We start from the raw sequence: 23272 nt of genomic DNA on the forward strand, positions 1-23272 counted from the left end.
GGAAATAAGGTATGTGGAGCGAAGTTATGCATCAAAACCCACTTTGAATGTAAGTGTAAACTTAAATTGTGCTTAAAATGAAAGACTTTAAAGGAAATACATTTAATAAAAATTTATATTTTTATGATTTGTGTATATAGGAGGGTCAACTCGGGATGATGCAATGGTAAATACAGTTGTGTTATAGCCTTATCTAGCTTAGAATACAGGTATTTATTCCTAGCCCAGAGTTCCCTTTAGTAAGGAGGTCCTTTGGTTCGGGTTGTTTATTATGCAATTAACAAGGATAAAGTTATAATTTCTTAAATTTGACTAAAGAGTAGACTTGAAATTTAAGCTTCTGGTTTCAAACCTCCTGTGTAGAACTGAGAAGGATCAATGTCTATTTTAGTGTAGTTTTGTCTTAGATTTTCTATTAGGTCTTAAATCACTAAGTATCAGCATTAAACGGATTAGTTTTACTTCTATTCAAATATTGAGATTTTAAAAATCTTTGACGAGTCATTAATAAAAAGTCTGTTTCTTAGATAATAATACCTGTGAATTATGTTTAATAAAAGGTGATATGGGTAAAATATTTAAATATAATAATTATCATCTTCTGTCTTACTAGGAAGTGGTCATAGCAAGTGCTACAAGAACACCCATTGGATCCTTTCTAGGCTGCCTTTCCTCCCTTCCAGCCACTAAGCTTGGTTCCATTGCAATTCAGGGAGCCATTGAAAAGGCAGGTGAGTAGTTGCTTTGCTTTTTGTGTTAAGGGGGACAGTGATCCAATGGAACAAATATTTATTTTGTACATACTGTATATGTAACACTTAGAAATGACTTAATGCCTGTATTTCTGAATTCTCTTTTAAAGAACTCCTTGTACTATAGAGTTAGGAATGAAACTCGAAAACTACCGAGAAAAAGAAACCATTCCTGCTATATAATGTCATGTACCTTCCTAGGTGATCACTAATTATTAAAGTGAATAAAATATGGAAATGCCTTTTTTATTTTTATTTTTTAAAAAGGGATACCAAAAGAAGAAGTGAAAGAAGCATACATGGGTAATGTCCTACAAGGAGGTGAAGGACAAGCCCCTACACGGCAAGCAGTACTGGGTGCAGGTACTAGGAATATGTTTTTGCTTTTATACTTAAAATATTTGACATGGAAAAATGGAGTTCATTTTTGCTTAAATAAAATGTTAAATGCATAATATAATTTAACATTTATAGTCTTGTATTGGCAGAAGTAATGTTCTTGCAGATTATGGTTAAATATATTTTATTAATTTTAGCTCTACAATTGGGTTTGAAGAGTTTTGTTTTTTTTAATAGAGTTTTTTACTGATTTTTAGATAGAGAGGAAGGGAGAGGGAGAGATAGGAACATCTATGAGAGAGAAACATAGATGGCTGCCTCCTGTACGCCCCCTACTGGGGATCGAGCCCACAACCTGGGCATGTGCCCTGACCGGGAATCGAACTAGGACCTCTCAGTCCATGGGATGACGCTCAATCTACTGAGCCAGACTGGCCGGGTGAGTATCTTTGGTTTTTGAAAGTATGACTTGTATATATTGATTTTAGGCTTACCTATTTCTACTCCGTGCACCACTATAAACAAAGTTTGTGCCTCAGGAATGAAAGCCATCATGATGGCCTCTCAGAATCTTATGTGTGGACATCAGGTAAGAAGCAACTTCTTTTCTATTTTATAATTAAAATAATATGCAGTACTAAAAAACACCAAAGATCTAAGTGCATTCATGCTTTAGAAGTGCTCCTAAATATAGTTGCTGTGTTGTTTCAGATACTCAGGAATGTCTAATGTGCTAATTCCCTTTGAAATAGAGGTAAAGATGATAGCTTGTCTTGTGTTAAAAAGTAATTTTTTAGCTGATATATATGTGTGTGTGTGTGTGTGTGTGTGTGTGTATTATATATATGTATATACACACACCCACACACACAGATATATATGTGTGTGTGTGTGTGTGTGTGTGTGTGTATGTATATATATGTATATGTTTTTTGTTAATTCTCACCTGAGGATATTTTTCCATTGATTTTTTTTTTTTTTTTTTTTTTTTAAGAGAGTGGAAGGAGGGAGAGAGAGAAAGAGAGAAACATTGATGAGAGAGAGAGAGAGACATATTGACTGGTTGCCTCCTGCATGACCCTGACCAGGGCTGGGGAGCGAACATGTAACCCAGGTACATGCCCATGACTGGAATCGAACCTGCGACCCTTCAGTCTGAAGGCTGACACTCTAACCACTGAGCCAGGACTAGCCAAGATAGTTTAGTCTTTGAATGAACCTTAGAGTCTCTCTCTGAGATTCTTGGTAATTTGAAATATCATACATTTTGTATTTACCAGAGTAAGGGTTTTCTTCATATATGAGAATGAGGTGCTGACCCTGGGGATCAAGTAATTGAGCCCAGAATTGATGACTAATTTCTAATTTCCATTTGCCCAGTTTCAGTTGTTAAATTGTACAGGCTTTCTATTGGCCTTGCTGATTTAGATCTTATCTTTATCTGAGTTCAAGCAGGAGATAGTAGTATATACTGTGGTAGGAGCTAGACCTAGATCCATAGAACTAAGACTTTTTTAGATCTCAGCCCTTCTTTTTCCAGTTTTGGGAACTTAGTTAACACAAAGTTAGAGGGTTGGAATTAGAAAACAGACATCTCTATCCCTCTCTAGTGCCTATCAGGGCATAACATACTAGGGTAAAATCAGTTGAGCTGTTTGCAGATTGTTCCTTACATAAACAAGAACCACAGTTATGTGTACCCTTGATGATATTCCTCCTTTGTTTTGTTTCCATCTGTAAGGCAAGCCAAAGAGAAAAAGTAGTGATATCTGAACTAATATATCAGAGACTTTATAAGTTATATGTGCACATGCTAAAAACTGACTGTATAGAAAAGTATAAAATGAAAAATAAGTCTTCCTTCTTCTTGCACCTCTCTGAGTCTATGACTTATTCATTACTTGTGTATTGTGACACTCTTTTTTTAAACAATACGTTTTTATTGATTTTTTGGAGAGAGCGGGAGAGAGAGAGAAACACCAATGTGAGAAACATTGATTGGCTGCCTCCTGTACACTCCCTACTGTGATTTTGTTTTGAAGATCTATCAGTTTATGTGGGTCTTTTGTAGACAGCATATGTATATGGGTCTTAATTTCTTATTCATTCAACTACCCTGTTACTTTTAATGGAAGCATTTAAGCCATTACATTCAAAGTGATTATTCTTAGGTATGTATTTGTTGCCATTTTGTTCTTTATAGCTATGTTGTTTTTTTCTTTCTTCTTCTTAAAGAAGTCCCTTCATGCCCTGGCCGGTTTGGCTCAGCGGTTAGAGCGTCGGCCTGTGGTACAGAGAGACCCGGGTTCGGTTCCCGCTAAGGGCACGTACTTCGGTTGCAGTTTGTCCCCGGCCCTGGTTGGTCGTGCGGGTGGCAGCCACTCGATGTGTCCCTTCACGTCGATGTTTCTCTCTCTCTCTCCCTTCCTCTCTCTCCCTCCCAGTCTATCTGTACAAAAACAAAAAAAAACAAAAAACAAACAAACAAAAAAAAGAAGTCCCTTCAAGATTTCTTATAATATTGGTTAATGGTAATGAACTCCTTTAGCTTTTTCTTGTCTGGGATGCTCTTTATTTCTTTTTCTTTCTTTTTTAAAAATGGATTTTAGAGAGGGGAAGGGAGAAGGAGAGAGATAGAAACATTGATGAGAGACAACATTGATTGGCTGCCTCCTGCACGCCCCAGCTGGGGATTTGGCACACAACCTGGGCACATGCCCTGACCAAGAATAGAACTGGTGACCTCTTGGTGCACGGGTTGATGCTCAACCACTGAGCCATACCGGCTGGGCTCTCTTTCAATTTTAAATGATAGCCTTGCTGGGTAGAGTAATCTTGGTTGTATGTCCTTGCTTTTCCATCACTTTGAATATTTTGTGCCATTCCCTTCTGGCCTGAACTATTCTGTTTAGAAATAAGCTGACAGTCTAATGGGAGCTTCCCTGTAGGTAACCAAGTGCTGTGACTTGCACAGCTAGTTGAACTAGACCTGAGGAGGGGCAACAGGAGACTAAGAAAGACAGAGAGAACAATAGAGAGAAAAGCTGGGGCCAGGTGGGACACTGCTCTCTGATGGAGAAACAGTGACCCTGAACTAGCTCAGCATGTTTATTATATATCAACAATGAAGGGGGAAGTTCAAAGGCTTCATTATTTTCAAACACCAGATGTTTCCACTGACCTCTGAGCTCAAGGTCAAGACTGTTGATACATTCTTGCCAGCAGCTCAGAAGGCTCCTTTGTGGGCCTTGTCAGCATGCAGGATCAAGAAGAGGCCTTGGGCAAAAAGCTCCTGGGTGAGCCTTGCAAACACCATAGGGTCTTGCCCATAGCACAGAATGCTCCTGGGTGAGCTTTGCAAACACTGTAGGAGCAACAAGAAACTTTGGCTCAGCTGCCCTCCACAACCAACTGTCTCTGTCTTGCTACTTTTAAGATTCTTTGTCTTTAATCTTTTGCATTTTAATTACAATGTGTCTTGGTGTGGGCCTCTTTGACTTCTTCTTGTTTGAGACTCTCTGTGTTTCCTTCATCAGGGTAGGGACACTTCAGCCATTAGTTCTTCAAATAGGTTCTCAATACCTTGCTCTCTCTTCTTCTGGTACTCTTATGATGTGAATGTTGTTATGCTTCATGTTGTCCCCCAAATTCCTTAAACTATCTTCATTTTTAAAAAAATTATTTTTTCTTTTTGCTGCTGTGATTGGGTGTTTTTTGCTACCTTGTCTTCCAAATCACTGATTCAGTCCTCTGCTTCATCTAAACTAATGTTTATTCCCTCTATTCTTTATATCAGATATTATATTCATTTTTTTTTTTTAATTTTATATTTGTTACAGATGTTTCTCCTTTTTTACCCCATTGACACCCTCCTCCCCATCCCCTCCCCACCCCGTGCCTGGCTTTGTTTTCCATGTCCATTGGTTATGCATACATGCATATAAGTTGTGTGGTTTATCTCTTCTCACCCCCCACCACCCCCTCTTCTAAGGGTTGTCAGTCTGTACCCTACTTCTGTGTTTCTGGGTCTACCCTATTCCTCAGACTGTTATATTCATTATATTCCATATATAAGTGAGATCATGTGGTATTTGTCTTTTTCTGCTTGGCTTGTTTCACTTAGGATAATACTTTCCAGGTCCTTCCATGTCGTCTCAAAGGATAAGAGATCTTTCTTTCTTACAGCTGCATAGTACTCCATTGTGTATATGTACCACAGTTTTTTTATCCATTCGTCTACTGATGGACACTTGGGCTGTTTCCAGATCTTAGCTATTGTAAATAGTGCTGCTATGAACATGGGGGTACATATATTCTTTCTGATTGGTGTTTCAGGTTTCTTAGGGTATATTCCTAGAAGCGGGATTACTGGGTCAAATGGAAGTTCAATTTTTAATTTTTTGAGGTAACACTATAATGTTTTCCATAGTGGCTGCACCACCAGCAGTGCACTAGAGTCCCCTTTTCTCCACACCCTCCCCAACACTTGTTTGATGATTTGTTGATGGCAGCCATTCTGACAGGTGTGAGGTGATACCTCCTTGTTGTTTTAATTTGCATCTCATATTCTTAATTTTTGACTGGTCCTTTTTATGGTGTTGAAATTCTCACTGTTTATAAGCATCATTATAACCATTTTTTTGAACTCTGCATCTAGTAGATTGCTTGCCTCCATTTCACTTACTTCTTTTTCTGGAGATTTCTCCTGTTCTTTTATTTGGTACATGGTTCTTTGTCTCCCTTTTTTGTCTGTCTCTCTGTTTGTTTCTGTGTATTAGGTAAATCTGTTTTCTCCCTGTCTCAGTAGGGTGGCCTCATGTAGTAGGTGTTTTGTGAGACCCAGTGGTGCAATCTCCCTGATCACTGGAGCTGGGAGCCCCAGGAATGTCCATGGTGTGGATCATGAGAGCCTTTCTGTGGTATTATTATTTTTGGACTTAAAAACAAACACTTATTTCTCACAGTTCTGTTGACAGAAAAACAGGTGCAGACAAATTCAGTTTTGGTGAGGGTGTGTGTCCTCATTTGTAGATGGCTGTCTTATTGCTGTATCCTCACATGGCAGGGTATCTGTAGCTGAATCTTGAATTTTGTTGGCCTGTCCATGTGTGGGGTCAGTCCTCATGCTGGCTGACTGTGAGGATCAACCCCCACCACAGTATATGAGCTGCACAGTGAATGCTGACCACATGAAGTGGAATTTTCCTCAACAGGGTCTGGTGCCTGCCAGTAACTCCCTTTGGATATACTGCTTGTGTGTTGGTTTGGGGCCTCTTGGGAGGGTCTCTGGTACAGGTCAGAGTATTTGCTTTGACTGGCCCTTGGCAATCTTCTTGGAGCTACAAACTGATCCAGTTTGTGGTGGCCTCTGCTGGGCTTGGTTGTGTGTGGAAAGGGCCAAGCTGTGCACTAGGGCCAGGGTCCACCAGCACCATGCCTGGGGGCAGGTCAGCAAAAGGCCCAAGGCACTCCAAGATCTGTTTCCGTCTGCTGATTGCCTCTTAGGCTCAGCCACAGAAAGAGCCTCTGGCTATATGCAAGTCATGTGATGTAGGTTCTCAGTGAGTCACCAGGTAGGTGTGAGTGGTGTTTGACTGATACAGATCCAAACTTGGGTGTCAGTGCTGGATCTGAGGCCACTCAGCAAAAGTTCACCAAGTACACCAAGGCCTGCTGCTACCCTCTGGGTGCCCACAGACCTTTGTAGTACAGGGGAGTCTCAGGGATTCATCAGGGTGAGGATAGCAGAGTTGATCTGGCCCAAATACTCTGAGCCACACTCCTACTGGAACCCAGGGTGGCTGGGAGAGATTTTGTGCCCTGACCCTTTAAGAGGGTGTCTTGTTTTCTAGCTGACTGGTCTCTCCCTGGCAGACAGAATCTCTGATTTCCACAGCTAGATGTTATCTGGGCTCTTCTTCTAGACTCTGGTGGTCTGGGCTGGGGAGCCTGGCATGGGGTTGAGAGACCCCATGCTCCTCAGGAGGGACCTTTGCAGCTGAGGTATCCCTGGAAGATCTCAGCTGCCTCATGTGGGAATAGGGTCAACACTTTGTGTGTCTTCACCCTCCCTACCAATCTCAATGTGGCTTCTTCTATAAATTCTTGTTTATAAGACTTCTGTTTAGGTAGTCTTCGGTTGGTTATTCAGCTTAATTGTTCTATATTTTAGTCAATTGCAATTTGGTCCTGGGAGGAGATGAGTATAATAACTTCCACCTACACTGCTGCCATCTTGGATCCCTTCTGTCTGATTTTAACCTTAATTATCATTACACATTGTAGACCAGTTCTTTTCACCAGGATCACGGGGGTTCTTTCTGTAGTCACTGTGATAAATGTTTAGTAAAGTACATGTAAATTCCTTGCTTATTGTGGTTGTGTGAAGAGTATAATGGGTTCGCAACTACTATCTAAATTGACATTGTGTTTTTTTTTTGCATATACTACTGATCAGGATGTGATGGTGGCAGGTGGGATGGAGAGCATGTCCAACGTTCCCTACGTAATGAACAGAGGGGCAACACCATACGGCGGGGTAAAGCTTGAAGATTTGATTGTAAAAGATGGGCTAACTGATGTCTACAATAAAATTCATATGGTAGTTATTGCTTTAAAATTTTTCTTTTAAATCCTCATCTGAGTATGTGTTTTTTTAATTGATTCCAGAAAGCAAGGGGCAGAGAGAAAGGAACATTGATGTGAGACAGATACATCGATTGGTTGCCTCCATACACGCCCTGACCAGGGATGAAATCCACAACCTAGGCATGTTCCCTGACCAGGAGCCAAACCTGTGACCCTTCAGTGCACAGGACAATGCTCCAACTAACCGAGCCACAGTGGCCAGGGCAGTTATTGCTTTTTAATAGTGAAATGCCATGTAGTATATGATACTGCTTACTTAAAAAAAATTATATGTATTTTGGAAATAGAACAGAAGGATAGGCTCTATAAATGTTGGTTATAGCCATTCATTTGAAAAAATATTTTTTTATGTTCATTGCATCAGCTTAACTCAATTGTTGAATAAATTGCTGCACACTGGAATAGGGCATTTTTTGACTTCTAATAATGGATTCCATAACTGTTTACTTATTGCCTTTGAAATACCAACTTCTGGGCTAATTCTCAAGTATTTGAAGATGAGGCATGAGTGAAAAGTTACCTAGTACAGAAGAGTATATTTTAAGAAACTAAATTTAACTGCTAACTATTTTATGTTATGCTAAGGTAATTAGTTTGTTTTTGTTTTTTTAATTCCAACTTTTATCAGGGTAACTGTGCTGAGAATACTGCAAAAAAGCTGAATATTTCACGAGATGAACAGGATAATTATGCTATTAACTCCTACACCAGAAGTAAAGTGGCATGGGAAGCTGGAAAATTTGGAAATGAAGTTATTCCTGTCACAATTACCGTAAAAGGTAGAGGGATCATGTTCCCAAATATTTTTAGTAGCCTTTACATGTTGCTAAATTTTTAAAGTTTTAAATTAGTACTTTTTTGTCTTTTTTATTTCAAATAAGGACAGTGGCCCTTCTGCTTAATTAAAGGAAATGATGCCTGTTCAGAGATAATATATTCAACCCAATTTAATACAAGATTTCATTAAATTCCACTAAGCATATTATTTTAATTTGAGAAATATATTTATTAGAACTGTTTCTAATATAAGTGACAGACAACACATTAGCTTAAGTGAAGAAAATTTATCATAAGGCTTCTGAGGTTACCTGCTAGAACTGAAGGATGTATGGAAGCAGCCAGTCAGCTTTGGGAATTTTAAGGATTGGAAGTGGGTACTCAGCACTATTAGGGCATGCTCTCTTGGCTTCTCAGTGCTGCGTGCTTTTGTGCTTCATTTGCTCAGGCTTCCTAAGTTTCTGTCTTTATCTTTATTCATATCTGTAAGGCTCAAAGAGAGCTCCTGACCAACTTTTGCAGAATAAATCCACAGTAATGCTCATTTACCTGGTTCAGGTTACATTTCCAATCTAGGAATGATTACTGTGCTCAGGATGGAATATTAGAGCCTTTCCAGCCTAGACATACATCTACCCCTGTAGTCAGGAGAATGGGATCTGTGATCACAGAAGGAGGTAGAGAGAGGAGAATGGGATGTGGCTGAATAGAAGATTTAAACTGTGTTAAGCTATGTGATAACCTGTGAGACACTAAGAGATTGTAGATGGTAGATCCTATGTAGAATTTACTCGGGATGGTTGAAGGATGCAGGTACACACAGCGAGGCACAGTTGTACCAGGCACTTATGCAACAGTTTCTTACTGAATGACTAACTGTTGTCATGACTGGTGATTACTTAACTTAAAATATTTTTGTTTTAGGTAAACCAGATGTAGTGGTGAAAGAAGATGAAGAATATAAACGTGTTGATTTTAGCAAAGTTCCAAAGCTGAAGACAGTTTTCCAAAAAGAAAATGGTTAGTATTAAGAAATGAAGCATAAGAAAAAAATGGGGTGTTAATACTATATCTAGTCTTGGAATTGTGTAAGGATTTTTATCTAGTCAGCCACCCTATGTCTGTCTTTTATTTATTTTTTAAATATGTTCTTATTGACTTTTTTAAAAAAGGGAGAGAGAGAGCAACATTGATCAGTTGCCTCCTGCATGCCCCCTACTGGGGATCAAGCCCACAACCCAGGCATGTGCCCTAGCTGGGAATCAAACCAGGACCTCTCAGTCCATGGGACAACACTCAATCCACTGAGCTATACCGGCTGGGCTAGAATTGTTTTTCATATGCAGTTCATCTTGAAAGTTGATTGTGATATGAAAGTCAAGTTTACTTACTGTTAAATATCTAAGCTTCTTGAGGACAAAGATGACAACTGTGTGTTCACTATTGTATCTCCAATGCCTGGCATGTGGCAGTAGGCCCTCAATAAATAACTATTCACTGTTAGTATTAATGAGATTCCAATGGTCTTAATGGTTTTGAAATCCTTTGCAAAAAAAAGGTCAATTCTGCTTTTGAAATTGGCTGTATACAGTTGTAATAATAAACCAGAATCTTTTCCCCTTTCCTGATTGAATTTTTCAAAACCACTGTAGGAATGGATCATTTTTATTTATTTTTATTCCTCACCTGAGGATACTTTTTATTTATCATCAGATAGGGAGGGAGAGAGAAATGTTGATGTGATAGAGCCACCTTGACTGGTTGCCCCCACACAACCCGACCAGGGCTGGGATGAATTGCAACCACGGTATGTGCCATTGACTGGAATTGAACCCGCGACTCTGGTCTGTGGGCCAACACTCTAACTGCTGAGCCAAATCGGCCAGGGTGGAATGGGTCATTTTTAAAAAAGCATCATATAAAAATTTATATTGCAAATGTATATTTAAAAAAATTTAGCAGAGGTCTATTATAGGGTCTTCATTGATATTTTTAAAAATTGGCTTAATGCCCAGCCAGTGTGGCTCAGCGGATTAAATGTTGTCCCATGATTGAGAGGTCCCGGTTTGATTCCTGGTTAGGGCACATGTCCAAGTTGCGGGCTTGATCCTCAGTAGGGGGTGTGCAGGAAGCAGCTGATCAATATCTCTCTCACATCAATGTTTCTCTCCCCTCCTCTCTCTCTAAAACATATTTAAAAAAAAACCTAATTGATAATTTACATACCATAAAATTCTGTTTAAAACATATAGTTCAGCCCTGGCCCGTTTGCTCAGTGGTTAGAGTGTTGGCCCATGGACCAGAGAGTCCTGGGTTCAGTTCCTGCTAAGGGCACGTACCTTGGTTGTGGTTCATCCCTGGACCTGGTTGGGGTTGTGTGGGTGGCAACCACTCGATATGTCTCTCGCATCAGTGTTTCTCTCTCTCTCTCTCTCTCCCTCCCGCTCTGAGGATAAATGCAAAAATGTCCTCCAGTGAGGATAAAAATAAATAAATAAAACATATAGTTCAGTGATTTTTAATATTCATTGACATTTAATTTAAAGTGATTGTAGAGAAGAAGAAATATCTGATTTTGACAGATTTAATAAATACATAAGTGTCTGCTCTATAATGGATAAGCAAAGAGACTCTGGGGAGAAAAAATTATGAACTAGTCTTTACCTTTGAAGGTATTTACCCAGTGCCATCGTGCATGTGTTTCTGAGCTGCTGTTACACAAAATTAACACACAGAAAAGTATTCTTACATCGTGTTATAGTTAGCTATGAATGTATTTATTTCCCGAGGGCAGGAGTTATCTCCATCTGTATTTGCAAGTTTCCATGCATCTAGCAACATAGGCATTACTCTGTAGGAATTTGTTTAACTGAAGCAAATGAACTCAGTGTGAAAGAATGTTTTGACTTCATGCTCGTTGATGCCTTTAGGCACAGTCACAGCTGCCAATGCCAGCACACTGAATGATGGAGCAGCCGCTGTGGTTCTGATGACTGCAGATGCAGCCAGGAGACTCAATGTTAAACCACTGGCAAGAATAGCAGGTAGAACATGTTCTGAACTTGTTTATTCCTAAACCTCTAATACGCCATTCCTGAAACTTAACTTCCTTGTCAGTAATACATAACATTGAAACTACTTCTAGCTGTATAGATTGTGCTTTGTGACAGAATATAATTAGTACATATTTTAACTGTGATAGAAACTCCTTTAATATTTTTGTTATAATTTGCTTTACATAATAGTAAGCTTTAAAAATCTTTTCCTACCCTATAAAATGAATGGGAGAATACAGGGAACATGTTTTACCCTGGCACTATGGGGAAAGGTAGCCAGATAAAATCCCATATGTAAAAAGAATATGGAATGAGGAGTCTAGAAATATGAAGTCTAGATGTTCTGGCACTTATTAGTAACTCTGACCTTGGCATACTCTCAACCTCCTTAAGCCTGTTTTTAGCTGTAAAATTTGCCTTGCCTTCTTCATGAGAAATTAGATGGAAATTTTGTTACTTTATAAAAACCTTTTAACTGCATTTTATTCTTAGTTTAGACCATGGTTTCTTAACCTCAGCACTATTGATATTTTACAATAAATAGTTCTTTGTTTTGGGGTTTGTTCTATGCATTGTATGTTCAGTGGATTCTTGGTCTCTACCACCAGTTACCGCAATAAATAGCATTGTACCCGCTGTGGCAACCAAAAATATCTCTAGATAATGCCAATGTCCCTAGAGGCAAATTCCCTCTAACTCCTTACTCATGAAAATCAATGGCTTATAAAGTGTAGAATCTTAGAACAAAAACAAATACATTTTTTACAAGGGTTAGGAAACTTGTATTTTTGCATATTATATATAACAGATATAGCTTTGGGTGCTTGTAAAAGAGATTTAAAAAACTATATTTATTTTTATTAAGCATTTGCCGATGCTGCTGTAGAACCCATTGATTTTCCAATTGCACCAGCATATGCTGTGCCTAAGGTAAGAACATACTCCATTCTGCTGAATTCTGGTTTGTTTATACCAAGGTTGCAAGTTTTAGATTTTAAATGTTATTCATCTCCAAAAGCAGAGACACAGCCTGAATTACTTGTAGGTCACACACTGGTATGGTAGCCAGAGTGGGAGGTTGGTATGGCACAAGAAAAAAGGAAATGGAAGGTCTTGGTTCTAGAATTCAAAGCAAATACTCATTACTAGGAGAGGTCTCCATCAGAAAGGAACTGTTGGGAACAGGTGTTACAAGTAAAACTAGAGATAGAGAGAACCTACCTACTCTAAATTGTCAGTCTCTGTTGAAAGTTGCTAATGGGTCACAAGAAAAGGGAACCCTTAGAAGATATTGAGGGATCTCAGAAGACTCAAACAAGTATTACCTTTCAGGAGAGGGAGGGCCTAATCCAAGAGAGTGAACTTCAGAGAGCAACACTGAGGTGAAAAATAAAAAATAAAGGCAGAATTCCGTGGAGATTAAGGATAGAGAAGAATCAGAAACAGTGGGGAGTAATGATTTGTCCAGAGGTGGCAGATCTCAGAAAGTGACAAATTTATACAACTGATAGAGAATGTATCACACTGAAAAGCAAGGGTGATACACAGTTCTAGATTCTGTAAATAGATGCCTGACACAGACTAGATTCTGAGAGCGAGAGAAGTCATCACACCTGGGTGCCATATTTTGTCTTGTGCTGCTGCAACACAGGAAGCTGTTTGAACTTTACAGCTTAGAAAGTTATCTGAGCCCAGTGGAGGAAGAGTTTCATGTTAATTTTATTGTTCACAACATTAAAAAACTGCTAAACAGCCCTGGCCGGTTTGGCTTAGCGGTTAGAGCGTCGGCCTGCGGTCCAGGGAGACCCTGGTTCGGTTCCCACTAAGGGCACGTATCTCAGTTGCAGTTTGTCCCCGGCCCTGGTTGGGTTGTGCGTGTGGCAGCCACTTGATGTGTCTCTTTCACGTCGATGTTTTTCTCTCTCTCCCTCTTCCTCTCTCTCCCTCCCACTGTATCTGAACAAAAAATGGAAAAATGTCCTTAAGTGAGGATAAAAACACCAAAAATCTCTAAAGAAACAGGGCACTCGCAATATTTTATAATCACTACCGTCACAACACCTTCCTGCCTACGAGAAACTACCCAAACGAGATAGTTTAGAAGACCTTAAAGAGATTAAAATTTTAATAAATAATTTACAATAAAGTTACAATAGTTCAATATCTATGCCCCAAATAACTCCACGGGAACTTTTATAAAGCAAAAACTATAAGGGATGCAGTAAAAAAACATTAACATACTAGCAGAGATTAATATACCTCTTTCATTTGGCAGACCAAGTTTCTCTCTCCAAAATAGAAATTAAGATAGTGCAAATAAAATTATTTGATTACAATGCAATAAGTTGAGAAATTAAAATCAGAAAATAAAACGACCATTCCTCCTGGAAACTGATAAACTATATATTTAGATATCTCTTGCATCAAAGGGAAATACAAACCAAATTTCTGGTCAAGATGGTGGACTACGTAAATACTGTGCTCACTTCCTCCCATGACTACATCAAAATTGAAACTAAGTTACAGAACAACCATCACTGAGAACCGCCTGAAGACTAGGTTAACAGAACTCCTGTAACTATAGATACATAGAAGAAGCCACATCAAACCTGTCAGAGGAGGAGAGACACAGAACAAGCAGGTCCTACACCCCTGGTATGGCAATTAAGAATTGGGAGGGATATCTTGGCTGCAGAATTTCCCTCTGAGGAGTAGGGGTCCCAGTCCAGTGCCAGAAAGAGGAGGTCCTTATAACATCCAGCTGTGAAAATCAGTGGGGATTGTAGCTAAGTGAGAAGTCAGGCTGTGGCTGCGGCTGTGGGAGTCCTAGGTGCTCCTCTTACAGGGCCCATGCATTGACTTGCTTCCCTCATGAACTCACTCCCTTTGGGCTCCAGCACAGGGAGATCGATAGGAACTAAATTGACTACCTTCAGGGGCAGGACTCTGCATGAAAGTAATGGCAGGTGCCATTGTTACGTTGAGCCCCCTCTCCACCCAGCTGGCAGGCAAGTGCTAAATTGAGCTCCCCATTAACCTGGCTAACACTGTTTGCCCTGCCCTGGAGATTCCCTGAGAACCCTGCTCCCCACACAACTCATGCATTTGGTCTGAATCTCTTCCAGTAGCCTTTCCACACAAAGTGCTGTGCCTTGGCTTGTGCTGTGGACTTGTCTAAAAAAATCACAAAGGTCCACAAAACCAAAACAAATATCATCTGGTTTCAGTGTGCTCATACCTCTTGCTAAATAGCCCCAAGCCTGGCACAAGCAGTGATTGGTCTCGACTTGACATTGTAATGTCAGGTGGCCCCAAATCTGGCATAAACAGTGGCCAGTCTTGGTTTAGAATACAGCTTCAACTAAGCAGCCTTGTAAAGCACAATAAAAGTGGCAGCTGGCCTCAGCTCACTGTTCTGCCCAACAGAAGTCCCATGCCTGACACTAGCAGCAGCCAAGCTTAGTTTACAGGATAGCCTCTCCCAAGTGCCTCCAAGCCCAGCAGAAGTGTCAGCCAACTACAGGTCACTTTGTATCTCCTACCAAGAACAAAGAATGGCTGACCTTGACATCAACAGAACCCCTCCTAAGCACCTCCAGAACCAGCATACCTGGTGGCCAGGCCAGAGCACCACCCAGCCAGCTCCACAAATGACACAGACTTGGCTGGCACCAGAGCTCCATTGAAGCTAGTCCTGCTCTGTGGGGTCAGCCCCTGCAAAGCAGCTTGTCTGCTGTGGTCATGGCCAGCCCTCAGGAGGGTAAACTCTACCTACTGACATGCCAACAGTAAATAAGGCTCTACTACAACAGGAGGGCCCACACAGCCCACACAAAAGAGCAACTTGCTTAGGTGACCAAGGAGACTGGGCCCCACATACAGCTACTCTGCCAAGACCAGGGGATATACTAGATCTACCTAATACATAGAAATAAGCACAAGGAGGCAGCCAAAACGAGACAAAAGAAACATGTCCCAAATGAAAAAACAGGTCAACCCTCCAGAATAAGAATGAAAGGAAGTGGTGATAAGCAATGTATCAGATTCAAAACATTCATTATAAGGATGCTCAGTTAAATTTAGATGAAGTCAGTGAGTACTTCCAACAAAGATACAGAAACCATAAAGAAGAACCAGTCAGAAATGAAGACTACAATAGCCAAAATAAAGAATACATCAGAAGGAACCAACAGATTAAATGAAGCAGAGGATGAAATCAGCGATTTGGAAAACAAGACTGGAAGTAAAGGGATGGGAAAGATATTTCATGTAAATGACTAAATAAATAAATAAATAAATAATAACCTGGGGTAGCAATACTTACACCACACAAAATAGACTTTGAAATGAGACAGAGGGCATTTCATAATGATAAAGGGATCAATCCAGCAAGTGGAGATAACTCTCAGAAACATCTATGCACCCAATGTAGGTACATCTAAATATAGAAAGCAAATATTGACTGATATAAACTGAGAGACTGACATTAATGCAGTAAGAGTAGGAGACTTTCACACCTCAATGACATCAGTGGATAGATGCTACAAAACAAGTGTGAATACATTTAAGAAGACTGATATATCTCTATTCACAATGGTATGAAACTAAAACTCAATTACAAGAAAACTGAAAAACAGGAGGAGGCTAAATAACATGCTAGTAAACAATGAATGAGTGAATGAGATCAAGGAAGAAATCAAGGTACCTTGTGACTCAGTCGGTTGAGTGTTGTTCCGTGCACTAAGTCACCACTTTGATTCCTAATCAGGGCACATGCCAGGGTTGTGGGCTTGATCCCCCATTAAGGAATGTGCAGGAGGCAGCCAGTCAATGTTCCTCTCTCATATTGATGTTTCTCTCTATCCCTTCTTCTCTCTCTCACATCAATGTTTCTATCTCTCCCTTTTTTCCTTAAAAAAAAAATCAATAAAGACATATTTTTTAGCCTTGGCTGATTTTGCTCAGTGGTTAGAGCATCAACCTGCAGACCAGAGAGGCCTGGGTTTAATTCCCACTAAGGGGACATGCCTTGGTTGTGGTTTGTCCCCGGTCTTGGTTGGGGTCATGTGGATGGCAGCCCCTCAGTATGTCTCTCTCACATCGATGTCTCTGTCTCTCTTTCTTCCTCCCTCTCTCTCTCCCAGTTTATCTCAAGATAAATGCAAAAATGTCCTCGGGTGAGAATGAAAACAAACAAACAGAAAATCGTATTTTTAAAAAATCTATGAAAACATATTAAAAAAATACCTTGAGACAAATAAAAAAGAAAACACAATGACTCAAAAATCCATGGGACTCAACCAAAGCATTTCTAAGAGGGAAGTTAATAGCAATATAGATTTGCTTCAAGAAAAATAAAATATAAGGCCTGGCCAGCATGGCTCAGTTGGTTGGAGTGTCTTCCCGCTCACTGAAAGGTGGTGGGTTCCATTTTCAGTCAGGGCACATACCCAGGTTGCAGGTTCGATCCCCAGTTGGGGCACATACAAAAGGCAAGCAATTGATGTTTTTGTCACATCAGTGTTTCTCTCTCTTGCTTTCTCTAAAATCAGTAAAAAAAACAAAAAACAAACCCATATCCTTGGGTGAGGATTACAAAAAAATCACACAATCTAACTGTATTGAGAAAGGAACTAGATAAGTAACAACAAAGCCCAAAGTAAATAGAAAGAAGACAGTAATAAATATCAGAGTGGAAATAAATGAGATAGTCTAGGAAAACAATACAAAAGATCAATGAGACCAAGAGCTGGTTCGTTTAAAAGACAAAATAGATAAAACTTTAGCTAGACTCACCTTATACCAATATAGTATTGTATGTCACATGTAATTAAAAAATAAAATTAAATATATGGGAACTATAAGCCAAAAATTGCAGAATTTCCAGAAAACTGAAGTGTTGACTGTTTATTACTTGAATATAATATATATATTTAAAATTTTTAGGTTCTCAAAGATGCAGGATTGAAAAAAGAAGACATTACAATGTGGGAAGTCAATGAAGCCTTTAGTCTGGTTGTACTAGCAAACATTAAAATGCTGGAGATTGATCCTCAAAAGGTGAATATCAATGGAGGAGCTGTTTCTCTGGGACATCCAATTGGGTAGGTAAAATCATAAAGAAAAATCTCTAAGTAGGTTAATGGCTGCCTTTGTATTTCTATCTAAAAGTACTTCATGATAATTCCTATTACTCTGTTAAACAGGCTTTCTTCTCACCTTTCATAAGGCAACACCATTTGTGATAGGACAACACAGATCTGTAACATTTGTTGCTTGAAAATTAATATTGTCTTACTTTGAAGATTTAAGATTAAAGTCTATGCTTGGGCTTTTAAAAAAGCTGTAACTGTTATTGAAACAAGTCCTCCATGTTTAAGAAATGTAATGAAATTCAACTATAATCAATGGCTAATAAATTTTTAAGAACTTAATTTGGAATAGAACCTTTTTTTATTACTAACAAATTCTGTAATTCATTAAAGAACCAAAATGCTTTCTTAATCCTAGAATGTCTGGAGCCAGGATTGTCACTCATTTGGTTCATGCCTTGAAGCAAGGAGAATATGGTCTTGCCAGTATTTGCAATGGAGGAGGAGGTGCTTCTGCCGTGCTGATCCAGAAGTTGTAAGACAACCTCTGTAACCAGTGTGATGACTACCTTGGGTCAGCTTATACTCCAAATAATGTTTCATTTTTTTTATTATTTTCTATTTTAACTTTTTCTAAATAAGATGAAGAGCAAATCCCAAAATGTTTTGAAATTATAAATAAATTTTCTTCTGCTTTAAGTTTTTGTTCATCTTCAAGTTTCACATTTTTGTTATAAAACTATATTTGCAATACCAGTGTGAAAACTTAGTAACCTACAAGTAGTTAGAGGCTCCATTTTAGAGAATAAGTTATGTTTTTGAGGATTGTTAAAGATCAAATATATGTCATCCACAACTAATTTAGATTTAGTAGACTCTTTAATGTGAAAGTGGCTATATTGGGCAAACTAACAGTGGCTCATATAACACTGCAGCCACAAACAGCAGGTGCAGTGTTGTTAGGAAAGGGGAAACTCATGTGCTCAGGTCTAGAATGGGTATAATTTCTCATCAGCTTAGCATTCAGGATTTGAAGTGAGATCACACAGAATTGAATTATTGAGCTCTGAATTACTACAGCAACACAGGGAATGGGAAAAAGTAGAAACAGCTCAACTGAATAGAATTTATAAAAGAAAGAGATTGCCACTTTCATATGGCACGATTTTTTAAAAATTGATTTTAGAGAGAGGAAGGGAGAGAGAGAAACATCAGTTGGTTTCCTCCTGTAACATGCTCCAACGGGATGGAGCTCACAACCTAGGCATGTGCCCTGACCTGGAGTTGAACCCACCACCTTTTGGCATAGAAGACGATACTCCAACCAACTGAGCCACATTGGCCAGGGAACAATGCTTGTTCTTAAGCAGGATAAAATGCAGCACAAGAATTTAAAATTGCTTTTCATCTGGGGAAAAAATCCTCACAGTGTAGGCTGGGGCTATTCACACCAAACTCAGCTGCAGCTCTGGGAAGGGAAAGCTCCTACTCAAGTTCAGATTGATAGTAGTGGGTGAGGGGAGGTACAGAAAAGGTCATTAAACACATATATCTTGGTAAGTAATTCACTATAGATCCTTATCCTTTAAGAATCAAAGACAACATATAGGAAATAATTAATATTGTTTTGTTGTCAGAGAACTTTCAAAAATGTGTAGTAATCACAGTTAACTTTTTTTTTTTTTTTTTTACGTGCCCCTAGCGGGAACCAAACCCAGGTGTCTCTGGTCCGCAGGCCGACACTCCAATCGCTGAGCCAAACCAGCCAGGGCCACAGTTAACTTTTGTGGCTCATTATGTGCTAAATACTGTCCTAGAAACTTTATCTGTTTTAACTCCCTTAATTCTCACAAAAACTCAAGAGGATAGGTACTGTTCTTATCTAGTATCATACTAGATAGATAAAGAAATTGAGGCATGGGATGCTAAATAAATTCCAGTGTCAAATACCTGACAGATGGGTTTAAATTCAAGCAGTCTCACTCCAGAGCTTTTCAGTCCTCTCAATAAGTATCTGCCCTAACTGTAATAGGAGCTAGGAAAATACATGGGGGAAAAAAAAGAAAACCAAGAATATATTAGAACACTTCATTGAGGATAAGCAGAATTAACACTGCATCCAAAAGTCAGTGATGTGAAAATATCTGAAAAGCTCTCTGATGATTTTTTGGGAAAAACAGAGAGGAAATGTGAAAAAATTTAGAATCAACAAGCAAAGGGTATTTTTAAAAAACAAAAACCAATGGCGTTCTGAAGCAGTAATTCCAGTATAGTTTTTTGTTGTTGTTAATCCTTACATGAAGATATTTTTCCCAATTATTCTTAGAGTGGAGGGAGGGGGAGAGAGAACCATCAATGAGAGACACATTGATTAAATGCCTCCTGCACACACCCTGACTAGAGCCCAGGATTGAACCAGCAACTCAGGTATGGACGAGCCCGACCAAGAATCAAATCTGCAACCCTTTAGTCTGTGGGCTGACACTCTAACCACTGACACAAACTTGCCAGGGCTAATCACCGTATAGTTTTTTGTTGTTTTTTTTTAAATATTAAGCAGGCAGATGTTGAAGGTCTTATTTTATTAGCAAAATTAACAGAGAATCATACTAAGACAGTATGAAGAAAACATAGAAAAGTAATTCTTCAAATATCTAGGTAGGAAAAATGTGTAGCCTCAGTCTTATTTCTATAATAGTAAATGCCAGAAGACCAGTGACCAACATCTGCATAATATTTTTAAAGAAATAGCCCTGGCCGGTTTGGCTCAGCGGTTAGAGCGTCCGCCTGCGGTCCCGAGAGACCTGGGTTCGGTTCCCGCTAAGGGCACGTACCTCGGTTACAGTTTGTCCCCGGCCCTGGTTGGTCGTGCGGGTGGCAGCCACTCGATGTGTCCCTTTCACATCGATGTTTCCCTCTCTCTCTCTCTCTTCCTTTCTCTCCCTCCCACTCTGTCTGTACAAAAAATGGAAAAATGTCCTCGGATGAGGATTAAAAAAAAAAAGAAATAAAGTAATAAAGATACTTGAAGGTGTCTAGGCACACAACAGCTTAGAAAATATAGCACTGTGATATTTCCTCAAAAAATGACAGGAGCCCTGGCCAGTTTGGCTCAGCGGTTAGAGCGTCGGCCTGCGGTCTGGAGAGACCTGGGTTCGGTTCCCGCTAAGGGCATGTACCTTGGTTGCAGTTTGTCCCCGGCCCTGGTCGGTCGTGCGGGTGTCAGCCACTTGATGTGTCCCTTCACGTCGATGTTTCTCTCTCTCTCTCTCTCCCACTCTACCTGAACAAAAAAAAAAAAAAAGGGAAAATGTCCTCTGGTGAGGATAAAAAAAAAAAAATGACAGGAAAAAATCTGAATTAAGAAATTAAGAATGTGAAAGTTGAAATATGTTTAACTGATTAAAGACTGGCTAGGATGAAGGTTAGTGGTATAATAGGGATAGAGATTTTACAGTTGGCTGAACAATGCCAGGGGTTAGGGGTGCCAATCTGTGCAGTCAAAAATCTGCATATAGCTTGATTCCCCAAGAACTTAGTTGTCCCTCAGTATTTGCAGGGGAATGGTTCCAGGACTCCCTGTGGCTACAAAAACTCAAGGATGTTCAAGTACCTTATATAAAATGGCATAGATCAATTCATACAGTTGGCCTTCATATTTACAGACTGCCAGTTGAAGCATTGAAAACAATCTGTGTTTAATGGACTCACACATCTCAAACCCATGTTGTTCAAGGGTCAACTATATATGCTAAAGGCAAATGCCCATATAAATAAAAACGAGTTCCATATCTTAAATTACTATAGAAGGTAAGAGCTCAAAAGCCTAATTATAAAGTAAAAAGAGGCTGACTTCTAAATTTATTAGAAGTCAAGGCAGAAAGTGTTAAAATAGGACAAGAACTATTCTGTATAAAGATAGCATTCAAGCCCTGGCCGGTTTGGCTCAGCAGTTGGAGCGTTGGTCTGCGACCAGAGAGTCCCGGGTTCAGTTCCTGCTAGGGGCACGTACCAAAAAAAAAAAAAAGATAGCATTCAAAGTAAAGTGATAGAGAATCCAACGACAAGTAGAGGGGCATTTAAAACGTTTCTTATGGCCCGGCTGGTGTGGCTCAGTAGATTGAGCCTTGTTCCGTTGAGAGGTCCTGGTTTGATTCCCAGGGCACATGCCTGGTTGGCAGGCTGGATCCCCAGTGGGTGTGTATGTGTGTGTGTGTGTGTGTGTGTGCAGGAGGCAGCCAATCAATGTTTTTCACATGGATGTTTCTATCTCTCCCTCTCTCTCTAAAAAAAAAATCAATGAAAACATATTTTTTAAAAAATAAGCTATTATTTATTTATTTATTAAAACATTTTTTTTTCTTTATTGATTTGAGAGAGAGAGGAAGAGAAAGGGACAGAGAGATGGAAACATCGATGAGAGAGAACATCAACTGGCCTGGCCGCCTCCTGCATGTCCCCCATTGGGGATTGGACCCACAATCTGGGCATGTGCCCTCACCGAGAATCAAACCGGCAACCTCTCGGTGTATGGGTCGATGCTCAACATGAGCCACACCAGCCGGGCTTAAAAAAGCTTTTTTAAAAAAAAGATTTTCATGGAGGAAGACAAGATAATTTATCACACAATTAGGAACTGACTCATCCTCCCTGGAGAACAGGGATGCCAGCAGGTGCCACCTCTGCCTTCCTACGGTTTTTGCAGGTGCCACCCAAGGAACAGGTCCTTTGATTACCTGGCTTTGATAGCCAACAGGGCTTGCACTCATGTGTCCAACAAAAACGAAATCTAAGCATGAACCAACCCTCCCGCCCCCATCTTCCTGGAAGGGTGCTAACTACATACTTTCCCTGCTGCTGCCTGATGGTACAGCTTCCAATCAGCCTGCATCTAGGTATCACTGTGATCTTCTGCTTTAGGACACTGACAGGTTTTGGCACACCTTCAACTATTGGGAACCATTAAGAACAAAGAGGGCAGCACGAACAGTCACAACAGTTTAGTAAGAGATAGGAAGAAGCACGGCCCATGTGGCTCCATGGTTGAGCATTGACCCATGGACCAAGAGGTCCCTGGTTCAATTCCATCAGGGCACATGCCCAGGTTTTGGCCCAATCCCCAGTGGGGGGTATATGCAGGCAGTGGCCAATCGATGTTCTCTCTCATCAATGTTTTTTTTTTTATCCTCACCCGAGGACATTTTTCCATTTTATGTTTAGATAGAGCAGGAGGGAGAAAGGAAGAGAGAGTGAGAGAAACATCGATGTGAAAGGGACACATCGAGTGGCTGCCACCCACACGACCAACCAGGGCCGGGGACAAACTGCCCTGGTATACGCCCTTAGCGGGAACTGAAACCAGGACTCTCTGGACCATAGGGCAATGCTCTAACCGATGAACCAAACCGGCCAGGGCTCTCATGAATGTTTTTACTCTCTCTCTAAAATCAATAAAGAAAAAAAAAGAGAGAGAGAGACAATAAGAAATTGTGGCCAGACTGACTGTATTCTATACAAAATCACTCTGTTAAGACTGGGAAAGGTGGCTGTTTTATTTCATGAACAGAAAGCAATAGAGAGAGTAAAAGAAAATGAAGAAATAGAGGAA

General features: G+C 39.9%; 1 protein-coding gene across 3 annotated transcripts in view; it reads left to right on the plus strand.

Moving 5' to 3' along the window:
- Window positions 1–18368, plus strand: part of ACAT1 (acetyl-CoA acetyltransferase 1) — a 61761-nt gene extending 43393 nt beyond the window's left edge. For all 3 annotated transcript variants that reach the window (XM_036257698.1, XM_036257697.1, XM_036257699.1), the window contains 11 exons: window positions 2–49; window positions 614–731; window positions 1020–1115; window positions 1580–1680; window positions 7549–7692; window positions 8368–8518; window positions 9441–9536; window positions 11447–11560; window positions 12438–12502; window positions 17519–17676; window positions 18083–18368. In XM_036257698.1, coding sequence (XP_036113591.1) covers window positions 2–49; window positions 614–731; window positions 1020–1115; window positions 1580–1680; window positions 7549–7692; window positions 8368–8518; window positions 9441–9536; window positions 11447–11560; window positions 12438–12502; window positions 17519–17676; window positions 18083–18203 — 1212 coding nt within the window. In that variant the 3' untranslated portion in view covers window positions 18204–18368. The remainder of the gene's footprint in view (window position 1; window positions 50–613; window positions 732–1019; window positions 1116–1579; window positions 1681–7548; window positions 7693–8367; window positions 8519–9440; window positions 9537–11446; window positions 11561–12437; window positions 12503–17518; window positions 17677–18082) is intronic.
- Window positions 18369–23272: the final 4904 nt, after the last annotated feature.

The sequence above is a fragment of the Molossus molossus genome, unplaced genomic scaffold (assembly GCF_014108415.1).
Source record: "Molossus molossus isolate mMolMol1 unplaced genomic scaffold, mMolMol1.p scaffold_m16_p_13, whole genome shotgun sequence".
Taxonomy (NCBI): domain Eukaryota; kingdom Metazoa; phylum Chordata; class Mammalia; order Chiroptera; family Molossidae; genus Molossus; species Molossus molossus.